At 45.5% G+C, this 13984-nt stretch overlaps 1 protein-coding gene across 2 annotated transcripts in view; it reads left to right on the top strand.

Annotated features, from left to right (window-relative positions):
- LOC126355975 (dipeptidase 1-like) overlaps window positions 1-13984 on the top strand; it is a 746627-nt gene that overhangs the window by 408748 nt on the left and 323895 nt on the right. Inside the window, exon 2 of one of the 2 annotated variants that reach the window (XM_050006585.1) lies at window positions 2614-2770. In XM_050006585.1, the coding sequence (XP_049862542.1) occupies window positions 2622-2770 (149 nt within the window). In that variant the 5' untranslated portion in view covers window positions 2614-2621. Of the gene's footprint in view, window positions 1-2610; window positions 2771-13984 lie in introns of both variants that reach the window. The other variant, XM_050006584.1, reaches the window with a different exon arrangement.

The following is a 13984-nucleotide window of genomic DNA, read 5'->3' as shown; positions in this document are numbered from 1 at the left end:
ATACAGAACTTTATGCTTTGTGTAATGAATGGAAACTGATTAAATGACGATGTGTGCAAGATGATGCCAATTACAGACAAAGATCACTTAAGTGTCCAATCACTAGATTATCGGCGAACATCTTGAGAGTGTCAAATCTTATTGGTGTCCGGAGGTAATGCAAAAAGCGACATGACGTGATCAAGTGATATCAGTATGACGAATGAAAACTTTAGAATGAAAGACTTTTTTGAGTGAGAGGCCGCAAAAGACCAATGAAGTTTACGGTATTCGACGTGCCACATAATTGTCTACCATGCAATCATAGTAGTGGCTATTAGGAGTGGGACTGGAGGAATTGTGTGGTGAGTACAGCACGAGGCTCCGAAGCTTAGTTGAACTGCTTAGTCAAAGAGTGCCTCACAACAGGGCTTCAGTGCCAGTGGTGTCGTTTTTAACCAGAGCAACGGCCACCATAAGCAATGCAGTCATTACGTACTATATACAGCAATAGAGGCCAAAGTTGACATTTCATCAGGACTGAACCCAAGTAATTTCACAGAGTGAGAAACAAGTGGGCGATGAAATGATATCGCCTCTTCAAGATGATTCAGTGGAATATGTGGTGCCGTACACGGTAGACTGACGCACAGTGTTCATGACAAGTACAGCGATGACGATACGTGGTTAGAAAAGAAAACTGCTATTGAAACAGCTGTCGAGTGATGTACTTCATCGTCTCTTTCGGACAGGGAGCCACAAAACATGTCTCCAGCGAAACTTAGTAAAGGACAATCGTTCTCCAACGAGCGGGTACTATATATAAGTGCGTGGAAGATCACAAGCAGTGTAGTATAAATATAAGTAAAAAAGATTTCAAATAAGCCCGCAGCAGCATGACCTTCTCGTTCATAAGAAAATGTACAGGTTTTTAAGAGTGGACATGGCACACTTGTTACGAAAACGTGTGTCTGCGCGTTTCAAGGATACTAGATGCATTTTACAAGATATGCATGATAATGACCTACTACGTTATGTACATCAAACTTCCCGTGGCATGGACTACAGTGATTTCAATGAAATCAATAGGTGGTTCCATAACTTTAAATACTGCTACAGAATTGGAATACTTACGATAATGAAATTTCAAACAAAGTGTCAACTTGACGGTGCACAGCAAACTGCAGAACCGGCACGAACATTTGAAAATGATTTAAACAAACTTGTCCCAGTACAGTAAGGAATTTGTTTCCAACTCCGACCAATCTGAATTTGAAGGGGAAATGCATATGAGAGGAACCCTGGAAGCTAGAGGTACCCAGAGAGTTGTATCAAGGTCAACTATCAACAATAGCTTACGGATTCGTATACAGTTATGCTGACAAGAAATGTATTTATTGTGTTGCGGTAAGTTGGAGGTGCTTTGCTCCTACTATTCTTTCTTGTGTGCTTGATCTTTAAGGGGCAGTTGGAAATATTTACATCACAGCAAGAGTGGAACAATGGGCGTAAGTGAACTACAACTTTGGTGTGAGCACTGCTCTTGGCCAATACGTCGTCAAAATATCTTGCTTTTCCTTGATTTCTGGTCTGCGTATAAAAATCATAGTCTTTTAGAGACAAATATCCCTCCTGAAATGTGTATGACATTGCAGGTCACACTATCTGGAACCATAGGACAAATACAATCTCTTGATGTTAGTATTTCCGCGTCTATAAAGGATGTTGAAGCACTATCTGCAGCTACGCTTTAATGGACATTCAGTTTCACGATAAGTTCAGCGACGGGCTGTTTCGCATTTGGCTGCTTTCCATCACATTCCATCACTTCCCATTACCCCATTACACCTGTATGATAAGTAGCTGAACGTCCTGTCAGATTTGTAACTCCCAAGGAGCTTGCCTTCGATATTCGTGATTCACATCTTTGTGATTAGTGCGCCGCGCCATTTTTCATTCAGTGCAAGTTAAGGATTTGCTTTGAGCAAATTTTGAATGTCGATGATGTCCATTTTAAGAAGTGTAATACGTACATCCCATAGACTGTTAATCCGTATTGCCGGCCGCGGTGGCCGAGCGATTCTAGAAGCTTCAGTCGGGAACCGCGCGACTGCTACGGTTGCAGGTTCGAATCCTGCCTCGGGCATGGATGTGTGTGGTGTTCTTAGGTTAGTTAGGTTTAAGTGGTTCTAATTTCTAGGGGACTGATGATCTCCGATGTTCCATAGTGCTCAGAGCCATTTTCAATATGTATACCTATCGGGCGCTCATTTTCTGTCGCCTCCCTGATCCACATGGTGACTCATTAGCAGCTAATATTTTACCTGTCGTAATTGTTAACGCAACACTCTTAAATTAGAGTACCGGTACTAAAATTTTTAACTTGAGGCCTTGCTCTCAAGGGGTTCTTTGTTAGAAGGGTTCTGGGAAAATGCATGACATCAGTAAGGCTAATGCGACCAATTCGACAGTGCTGGTGCAGTATTTTCAATCCTAATCATGTAGCAACTAACTTTGAGTCCACTACGTCAGCACAAGAGTGTTTGCACCCCCTCCTGCCCTCCAACCTGCATGTATTGTTGTCACCACTGAAAGAGCGACTGCCTCACTGTTGTGTTCTCCTGTCTGCAGCAGGGATTGGGATGCCGGCGTGGGCGGCGGCGGCGGTCGCGGCGCTCCTGCTCTGCCGCCTTCCGGCGGGCCAGCCCAGCGACGGCTACCACCTCACCACAGACACCGAGCGGCGCGAGAAGGCGCGCCAGGTGCTCGCCGAGGCGCCCCTCATTGACGGGTGAGTCCACCAACGTACCTTGCACATTTACATTCAGGTGACAGAAGTCATGGTGTAACTCCTGACATTTTGTCGGAACTCCTTTTGGACTGCGTTGCGCAGCAACTTGATGTTGCACGAACTCAAAAAGCCTTTGGGAGTCCCCTGCTGGAACATCGATCACTGCTGCCTCTATAGCCGTTCATAGTTGTAATAGTATTAGATGGGCAGAATTTTGTGCGGGGACTGACCTCCCTAGCGGCTACGCTAGACTCTATGATGGGTGGTGTAGACCACTTATTAGCGGTCGACAGGGGTGAATCTGGAATACACTCTGAAGACGAGAAGATGGAGGTGTCAGAACAGGAGCCTCCCAACTTTCCCAGCACGAGAAATAAGCGGCAAAGTGAGGTTAGTCTGCGATTAAGAAATCCAGAATCTGTCATTGCAGTTGCTAACCAAGTATCGTCTCCCAATATTGTTTCAAATGTATCTGTCCCCCACGTAAACGTAATTCCTGGTTCTGACTCTTGCCAAAAAAGCGTCAGAAACATTCTTATTGTAGAGTCTTAACGACTCAAATATATCTTGTAACTTGCAGCACGTGTGTGAAATGTTATGGGATTAACTGCTAAGGTCATCAGTCCCTAAGCTTATACACTACTTAACCTAAATTATCCTAAGGACAAACACACACACCCATGCCCGAAGGAGCACTCGAACCTCCGCCTGGACCAGCCGCATAGTCCATGACTGCAGCGCCTTAGACCGCTCGGCTAAACCCGCACTCTTGTAACTTCTCCAGACGAACAGATAATTGTCTATATGTAGTTTATAGCTGCAAGGTTTGGCCGAGTGGTTGTAGGCGCTTCAGTCTTGTACCGCGCGACCACTAAGGTCGCAGGTTCGAATCCTGCATCGGGTATGGATGTGTGTAATGTCCTTAGGTTAGTTACGTTTAAGTAGTTCTACGTTCCAGGGGACTGATGACCTCAGATGTTAAGTCCCATAGTGCTCAGAACCATTTGAACCATTTGTAGTTTATATACGAACTTTGGATAAAAACAGGCTGCCGGCATCCTATGGCTCCAGAAAACATTTAGCATATTTCCTTATCTGAACTGAAAAATACTACTGTTAATATATTTTCTGCCGGGAGAACCAAATTTGTTAGTAAATATTAAATATTAAAATTTAAAGATATAGCAGCTTAATCCCTTCTTTCGCTGTTCAGAGACAGGAAGTAACAAGAAAAGATGACACAAATCCTGAATAAATTGTAAAATGTTAACTTTCACTGCCGAAAATGCCATAGTTAATAAAATTCTCAGGGCTGTTATGCCGTTATAGAAAGTATTTCACTTTAAAATCTGACGTTTCCTCACCATCTGCGGAGGAAATTCTCAAGGTGGATCATAGCTTTGTTGAATGTCCGATTCGCACCCTGGCTCGATCCCGCAGTCAGTAGCGAGCCAGGGTGTGAACCGGTCATTCAACAAAGCTAGGATCTCCCTTGAGAATTTCCTCCGCAGATCAGGATGAAACGTCGGGTTTTAAAGTGAAATACATTGAACCACGGCATAATAGTCCGGAGCATTTTATTAATAGTAATCTTGAAGAAGCAGAAATTTTGCTAATCATTCAATCTATATTCCCTGTTTAACATATTATAGGTTTTACTACGGAGTATGTAATGGATAGTAAAGAACAGATTGTTAATCAGTAGACATGCTTGACCTTCTATCCTCAAACTTTACCAGACGATGTGTCTTTTTACGGATTTAGATGTGCTGTAGATCCTTATGTGCCAGCTGCCAGGCAGTACTTTATATGCCTCCGATACGGGCTCATCAGCAAACAACGTCAGTCTCACAGGAGATGCAACAAGTGAAGTGGGCTTGATTCTATAGAATCCTGGGCCGAACCTGTTGTTGTTTGTGCTCTTCGTGGGGTCAACACCCATCCACGGATCGATCCTGTCCTGAATATCATAGAGAGCGAAGAGCTCAGCATCTAGCTACGTTTAATAACACAGTCAGGGATGCGTTGAACGTTACTCGTATGCCAACCTTCGCTTCCGTCACGGGAAGGCAATAACCTTTCTATTAAACTTCCTCGCAGATTAAAACTGTGTGCCCGACCGAGACTCGAAATCGGGACCCTATCTTTCGCGGGCAAGTGCACACTCCGCTGCAGAGTGAAAATCTCATTCTGGAAACATCCCCGAGGCTGTAGCTAAGCCGTGTCTCCGCCATATCCTTTCTTTAAGGAGTGCTAGTTCTGAAAGTTTCGCAGGAGAGCTTCTGTAAAATTTGGAAGGTAGGAGAGGAGATACTGGCAGAAGTAAAGCTGTGAGTACCGGGCGTGAGTCGTGCTTCGGTAACTCAGAAGGTAGAGCACTTGCCCGCGAAAGCAGGGGTCCAGAGTTCGAGCCTCGGTCGGGCGCACAGTTTTAATCTGCCAGGAAGTTTCATATCAGCGCACACTCCGCTGCAAAGTGAAAATCTCATTCTGGGAACTTCTCTATTGCGGGACGATAGTTTCTGTTCAAACAGACAACAGCTCGCAAGATAACAAAAACAAAGAACTTCTCTTGTCGCTGTCCGTGTCAAGCTTACTTGGAAGCGCGCAAATGGGATTGGTGCCAGACGTGGGGATGAACCTCTTCAGACAAACAGTGCTCGCTGACCTTACCGGCGACAAGCGGAAGTAAGTGAACACCCTAATGTATATGAGTCGTCTCAGTACCGAGACCTTTTATACCGCACGCAACATGCAATCACTCCCATAAGCTAGAATCCCTATGTATCAGCTGCTCACAGAACTTCGCAGGTAACAAATCAACGGCTGCTTCTGGTTCACAATGAACTAGCCGATAAGATAAAGATAATAGAAATTGTCATTTAAAATATACGACGAAAGAGCGGTATGAACGGTAAAGATAGACGCTTCACGCAACAGGTATCTTTGATTCTGACCCAGACTAAATTAGGAAGCTTGTAAAAGTATTTCACTGGAACGCAATATCAGCTAACTTCAATAAAATAAAAATTTTACAAAGAAAACTAGTGGTAGGTCGGCCTGATATAATCCTGTTATGCGAAACATGGTTCTAGTCTGAGGAGACTATTCCCTTTAAAAAATATATTATAATTAGCAAGGACGGCCACGATGGGGAACAGTGGCATTGCTATAGAAGTAAAAGATGTTATGTCGTAAAAAATATCCTCTCAATGCAGGAATCAATGAAACTGAATGACATTACTGGCCATTAAAGTTGCTATAAACGGGTATTCATTGGACAAATATATTATACTAGAACGGACATGTGATTACATTTCCATGAAATTTCGGTGCATAGATCCTGAGAAAACAGTACCCAGAACAACCACCTATGGCCATAATAATGGCCTTGATACACCTGGCCATTGACTCAAACAGAGCTTGGATGGCGCGTGCCCATGCAGCTTCAACACGATACCACCGTTCATCAAGAGTAGTGACTGGCGTATTGCGACGAGCCAGTTGCTCGGCCACCATTGACCAGACGTTTCAGTTGGTGAGAGATGTGCAGAATGTGCTGGCCAGGATGCATTCAATCATTTTCTGTATCCAGAAAGGTCCGTATAGGACCTGCAACATGCGGTCGTGCATTATCCTGCTGAATTGTAGGAATGCGCAAGGATGGAATTAAGGGTAGAGCCACTGGTCGTAACACATCCGAAATGTAACGTCCACTGTTCAAAGTGCCGTGAATGCGAACAGGAGGTGACCGAGACGTGTAACCAATGGCACCCCATACAATCACGCCGGGTGATATGCCGTATGGCGATGACGAATACATGCTTCCAATGTCCTTTCACCGCGATGTCACCAAACACGGGTGCGAACGTCATGATGATGTAAACAGAACCTGGATTCATCCGAAAAAAATGACGTTTTGCCATTCGTGCACCCCGGTTCTTCGTTGAGTACACCATCGGAGTCGCTCCTGTCTGTGATGCAGCGTCAAGGGTAACCGCAACCATGGTCTCCGAGCTGATAGTCTATGCTGCTGCAAACGTCGTCGAACTGTTCGTGCACATGGTTGTTGTATTACAAACGTCCCCATCTTTTGACTCAGGGATCGAGACGGGGCTGATCGATCCCTTACAGCCACGCCGATAAGATGCCTGTAATCTCGCCTGCTAGTGATACGAGGCCGTTGGGATCCAGCACGGCGTTCCGTATTACCCTCCTGAACCCAGCGATTCCATATTCTGCTAATAGTCATTGGATCTCGACCAACGCGAGCAGCAATGTCGCGATAAGATAAACAGCAATCGCGGTAGGCTACAATCCGACCTTTATGAAAGTCGGAAACGTGATGGTGCACATTTCTCATCCTTTAACGAGGCATCACAACAACGTGTCACCAGGCAAAGCCGGTTAACTGCTGTTTGTGTTTCAGAAATAGGTTGGAAACGTTCCTCATGTCAGCACGATGCAGGTGTCGCCACCGGCGCCAGCCTTGTGTGAATGCTCTGAAAAGCTAATCATTTGTATATCACAGCATTCTCTTCATGTCGTTTAAATTTCACATCTGTAGCACGTCAACTTCGTTTTGGAGCAATTTTAATGGCTCGTAGTGTAGTTTCTATGCAAATATAAGCTTCTCACAAAACCTTTAGGGTAGCCTCTGTGTATAAAGTTTCCCACTAAAGAATCGTGGAAGGTGATTTGAGACTCCTATTAAGCCAGCTTCGGCCTCCATATATAAAAGCTGGTGACCAAAATTCCGGTCGTGTTGCATCGGGAGGGGACGCGACTCTCAGGAATAGCCCTTAGTGATCGTCAACCATGGAACTCCCACTACGGCGTCAGCATTGGTATAGCAATAGATATAACTATTAGCTCTCCATGTTTTACTTAACTTTCTGACACGTCGAAATGACTCAGTGGGATCAGGTCACCTCCCAGCAGAAATCTTTATGAACGTAAATATTGATAGCAAACAAATGTTGTATGCTAATAGTAAACGGAAAATTGCAGAAGCCAACAGGGACAAATATAGGGACACAACTCGAAGGAACTTCGAAACTATAAGCAACTTACAGGAAAAATAAGCATACCAAATTTTAATAAATGCTATATAGACTGCCGATGATATCATCATTCCTAAGAAAAATGAAACTGGAGTGGCTTCAGTAACTTAGTGCCTCGGACTCAATAGAGATTTAGGAAAGTCAATGGGACTATGGACAACTGCATTCAGCCTTTCATAATGAGAAGGGAGCTCGTGATCACATGCAGATACCTATTCTCTTGACCAGTTTGCCGGATCTTGGTACTCCTTCGAGTGTGATAACGGCATCAGTGGTGTGGTCGCTCAGAGAACAACCTATATCAGGTTTAAAGGAAACGTGCTCTGTCCGTTTCTTGTCTCTCAAGGCCTGCCCCAGCGTGCAATTTCAATTCTGCTTTTGTATATTCTATTTGATTATGATTTAGAGTGGATAATCAATATAGCGATAAAAATTTTACAATTTGCAGACTTGTTTGTGTGGATTCAGCTGCAGACAGATATTCAGGCTAGAACGGAATTACTTACTGCTATGGAAGAAGTTGATGAATGGCTCTCTAACATTGGGTAAGAGATCTCGGCTGAAACATCGGTGATCGTATCTTTCTATAAATCGAACACTGCTCTCATTGCCGATCACGCCTCACGCGGAAAGTACATTTTTTAGATAAAATACCATGATCGACTTTTCGTACGATATTTGACTGTCGGCACAGTTGTGCACCTCACATACAGTCAGTTGTTGATAAATGCGAGAAAGGAATAAATGTAACTTTGTGCTTCTTGGCAGATTAAAACTGTGTACCGGACCGCGACTCGAACTCGGGACCTTTGTCTTTTGCGGGCAAGTGCTCTGCCAACTGAGCTACCCAAGCATGATTCACGGCCTGTCCTCACAGCTTGAATTCTGTCAGTACCTCGTCTCCTAACTTCCAAACATCAGAGAAGCTCTTCTGCGAAGCTTGCAGAATTAACACTCAGGGAAAAAAGGATTTTGCGGAGAGATAAGGTGCAACACTTGGGTGGCCAAATCAGAATATTCTGAGGGCCAGATCAGAATATCTTCCAACCAATTGTAGTTTGGTGATATGACGCAATGTCATCTCTAAAAATTCCATCGTTGTTTGCTGCAAATGGTCTCCAAGTAGACGAGCATAGCCATTTCTAGTGAATGATCGGTTTAGTTGGATAAGTCGAACCAATCCATTCCCTGTAAACACAGCCCACACCATTATGGAGCCACCACTAGCTTGCACAGTCCTTTGCACAGTGAAACACTTGAGCCCATTGCTTCATGTAGTCCGAGCCACACTCTGACCCTACCAGCAGCACTTACCAACTGAAATTCGGACTCATCTGACGAGGCCATGGCTTTCCATTCGTCTGGCGTCCCGCTGGTAGGGACACGAGCTGGGGACAGGCGGAGCAGGCGCTGTCGTACTGTTAGCAAACACACTCGCGTCCGTCGTCTGCTGCCAATTAACTCAAAATGTCTCTTCTGATACGGTCGTCGTACTTCCCACACTGATTTCTGCTGCTACCTCACACGGTGTTACTCGCCTGTTAGCACTGAAAACTCTAGGGAATTGCAGTGCTATCGGCTATTAAGTGAGGACCACAGCTCTCATAGGTAATGCCTGAAATCTCGTAACCTCGGCACATCCTTGACACTTGATCTCGGAATACTGGATTCCTCAACGATTTCCGAAATGAAACATTGCATGCATCTATCATTCTGCCTTCAGAACCTGTTAATTCCCGATGTGCGGCCATAATAACGTCGGAGATCATTTCACATGAATCACTTGAGTGATAAAGACAGCTCCTCACTGCACTGCGTTTTTGTTCCTTCTTTACGCATTACTGTCGCCCTCTTCAAATGTGTAGATCGCTATTCCATAACTTTCGTCACCTCAGTATGCTGATCCGGTTGCTTTTCCTCCTGCTCTGCTGCCTCCTTTACTTACACTTCTTCCGGTAGGTCTAATGTTGCCGCATCTAAAGTAATAGTATAAAACTGGCAGGAAATCCTAAGCAGCTAAAATTTGTTAGGGTAATGTCGTACAAAAATTTCCACATTCGTATAGTCGTACATCGAGCTGGTTTCTCAACCTATCTATTGAGAATCTCTCACGCCGTCTCGTACGTCCCACGGACTTGCCTGTGTCGCCCCGTGGGCAGAAGAATTAGCCTGCTGTCTGTTGAGTGGTGCGCAGCAAACTGAAGAGGGAAGAGAGCTTGAGGTTGCGGAACTGATATCTCTCGGAAGAACGCATCAACCGGTGTACTGCACCCCTAACAATTAAATTCTCTAAAATCTTAAAGACTGTACGTAAAGTTGGAGAAGTTGTTAGTATCAGCCAAGCAGTTCCAGGTAAAGGTATTGTTGCAACACTCGATCTGAGCTTAAACAGTTTAAAATAGTTTTCTCCCGAACGTATAGTGGATCCTGTTGCATCACACGCTGATTAAGTACACCAAATAAAGCGAAACGTCGCTTGTCAAATGAGGCATTTATCCTGCGAAAATATGGCTTGTGTTTATTGGTGTTCGTAAAATGAATGGCTTTACTCAACATTCTTACTGCAGAGTTTGAAATTCGGAACTGTTAGATACCATAATAACCATAATATTAATAATAATAATGAGCTTTTAATGGTAGAGAACTCTCTATTTTATGACAAACTGCTTATTTGCTTCTGTCTCGGGTTCTTCGGCCGACGTTCGTGTGATGATTTTGCTGACGTTTCGCCAGCACGAGTGGCTGGCATTGTCAAAGCTTCACCCTCCATTGCCGGAGGTGAACTGGAGCCGGGCTCGCGGCCGCAGACTATATGTACCTTGCGCGCCAACGTCCGAGGGCTTCTCCGCGGTCATTTCCGCGGTCATTTCCGGTGCGTTTCTCCTCTTGCTACCTGCTACGGTCGTTCTCTGCAGTACGGGAAGCCAGGAGCCGTTTACCTTAAGGCTTTCTTCTTTCTTGTTGAAGCTATTCCCGTGTTTGTGTATTTCTACAGCTTCTCTGTACAAGCGGGTGTGATAGTGCTTCTCTACAGCCAGAACTTCCGTGTCGGTGAATTTTATTACATGTACCTGGTCGGTCTCACTCAGTGCGTGTTCTGCCACGGCCGATTTTTCCACCTGTCCCAACCTGCAATGTCGCTTATGTTCTTTGATCCTGGTGTTGATTGATCTTCCAGTCACTCCGACATAAACTTTCCCGCATGTGCATGGTAAGCGGTATATTCCTGACATTGCAAGTGGGTCCTTTTTATCCTTTGCCGATCTAAGACATTCTTTGATCTTCCTTGTCGGTTTGAAAACTGTCTTTACGCCGTGCTTGTGTAATATACGGCCGATTCTGTCCGTCACTCTGGGAATGTATGGCAGAAAGGCCGTACCCGACATTTCTTTTTCTGGCTTCTTACTTCGCCGGTGGTTTGGCTCTGTTACACTTCTAATATCATTTGTGGAGTACCCATTGCTCCTCAGAACACTTTCCAGGTGTTGCATTTCGCGTTTAAGGTGCTGCGGCTCACATATTCGTGCTGCTCGCGTTACGAGCGTCTGAATCATGCCTCTTTTCTGGCTCGGGTGGTGGTTTGACAGTTTGTGCAGATATCGGTCCGTGTGCGTCGGTTTTCGGTACACGCTATGTCCCAGGTTTTGGCCATCCCTTGTGACCAGCACATCTAGAAATGGTAGTTTTTTGTCCTTTTCCACTTCCATGTTAAATTTTATGTTGGCGTGGAGGTTGTTCAAGTGTCTTAGGAAGTCACCGAGCTGTTCTTCACCATGGCTCCACACGACGAAAGTATCATCGACGTACCTGTACCACACCTTAGGTTTACAAGTCGCCGAGTCCAGTGCCTGTGCTTCGAAATGTTCCATGAAGAAGTTGGCCACCACTGGACTAAGAGGACTACCCATGGCAACGCCTTCCAGCTGTTCGTAGAAATTGCCATTCCACGTGAAATAGCTCGTGGTGAGACAGGCATGGAAGAGCTTCATGATGTCTTGCGGGAAAATGGAACCGATGTGCTCCAGAGCGTCACTGAGTGGCACTTTCGTAAACAAAGAAACAATATCAAAGCTGACCAGGATGTCGTTTGGTGCAAGTTTTAGTTTCTTCAGCTTCTCGATGAAATGTCCTGAGTCCTTTACGTACGTGTCGGTCTTCCCCACGTGCGGCTGGAGCAGAGAGGCCAAGTGTTTTGCCAGTTTATATGTCGGTGAGCCAGGAGCGCTAACAATCGGTCTTAATGGAACGTTGTTCTTATGGATCTTAGGTAATCCATACAGGCGAGGTGGTAGGGCTTCTGTGTTGCGCAGGTATCTCTGTATGTCCTCCGGAACAGAAGATGCCTTGATTAACCGATTCGTATTCCGTGTGATACGCTGCGTCGGATCTGCGCTTAGTTTTCGGTACGTCGTCGGATCTAATAGGTCTCGGATCTTTTGTTCATAATCTTCGGTCTTCATTACGACGGTCGCATTCCCCTTATCGGCAGGCAGTACCAATATACTCTTGTCAGCGTTAAGATTCTTAATAGCTTGTACTTCTTCTTTCTTCAGATTGCATGCTGGTGGTTTAGCTCGGCGCAGTATCCTGGCTGTTTCAGTGCGTATTTCCTCTGCCCTTTCACAAGGAAGGGTCCGAATGGCCGCTTCGGTGTTAGCAATGATGTCCTCCACAGGTATAGTTCTTGGGATGACAGCGAAATTCCCTCCTTTTTGAAGAACGGATACTTCCTCTTCGGTCAATTGTCGTTCAGTGAGGTTGACCACAGTGCGTGACATGTCGGGTATCGCCTTGTCAGTCTTCTTCCGGAATCCTTCAAACTTTTTCTTCTGTCGCTCTGTGCAGCGCTCGAGTTCATTCTGCATGCTCCTGTAAGTGATGCTGTCGATCTTGTCCCAGTCGTCTCGATGCATTCTGCTACTTAGTTGGTAGAACATGTCCAAAAGTTCCTGATCCGTTTTTGCCACGTTTCTCCGTATTGTGTGAATTCGCTCACGAAGAAAAGCTCGTTCCATTCTGTTGTAGATACGATGAGCTTGGGCGGTGGTGAATAGGCGCTTACATTTCAAGAACTTCGGTGTAGCATCTTCATCTCTGCACCGCGAAAGGAAGGCCAGAGAGGACATCAATCGCGCTTTCTTCTTCCGTTGTTGGTCAAGGCGTCGGTACAATCTGCAAATTTCCTCCCCGAAGAGGCGCAATACAAAATTGTTAAGACTTTCGTGGCCACTTGTGGACAAACTGCTTATTTGCTTCTGTCTCGGGTTCTTCGGCCGACGTTCGTGTGATGATTTTGCTGACGTTTCGCCAGCACGAGTGGCTGGCATTGTCAAAGCTTCACCCTCCATTGCCGGAGGTGAACTGGAGCCGGGCTCGCGGCCGCAGACTATATGTACCTTGCGCGCCAACGTCCGAGGGCTTCTCCGCGGTCATTTCCGCGGTCATTTCCGGTGCGTTTCTCCTCTTGCTACCTGCTACGGTCGTTCTCTGCAGTACGGGAAGCCAGGAGCCGTTTACCTTAAGGCTTTCTTCTTTCTTGTTGAAGCTGTTCCCGTCTTTGTGTATTTCTACAGCTTCTCTGTACAAGCGGGTGTGATAGTGCTTCTCTACAGCCAGAACTTCCGTGTCGGTGAATTTTATTACATGTACCTGGTCGGTCTCACTCAGTGCGTGTTCTGCCACGGCCGATTTTTCCACCTGTCCCAACCTGCAATGTCGCTTATGTTCTTTGATCCTGGTGTTGATTGATCTTCCAGTCATTCCGACATAAACTTTCCCGCATGTGCATGGTAAGCGGTATATTCCTGACATTGCAAGTGGGTCCCTTTTATCCTTTGCCGATCTAAGACATTCTTTGATCTTCCTTGTCGGTTTGAAAACTGTCTTTACGCCGTGCTTGTGTAATATACGGCCGATTCTGTCCGTCACTCTGGGAATGTATGGCAGAAAGGCCGTACCCGACATTTCTTTTTCTGGTTTCTTACTTCGCCGGTGGTTTGGCTCTGTTACACTTCTAATATCATTTGTGGAGTACCCATTGCTCCTCAGAACACTTTCCAGGTGTTGCATTTCGCGTTTAAGGTGCTGCGGCTCACATATTCGTGCTGCTCGCGTTACGAGCGTCTGAATCATGCCTCTTTTCTGGCTCGGG

This window comes from Schistocerca gregaria, chromosome 3 (genome assembly GCF_023897955.1).
Source record: "Schistocerca gregaria isolate iqSchGreg1 chromosome 3, iqSchGreg1.2, whole genome shotgun sequence".
NCBI lineage: Eukaryota > Metazoa > Arthropoda > Insecta > Orthoptera > Acrididae > Schistocerca > Schistocerca gregaria.
The sequence above is the reverse complement of the archived record's forward strand: the minus strand, read 5'-3'. Positions and strand labels throughout refer to the sequence as shown.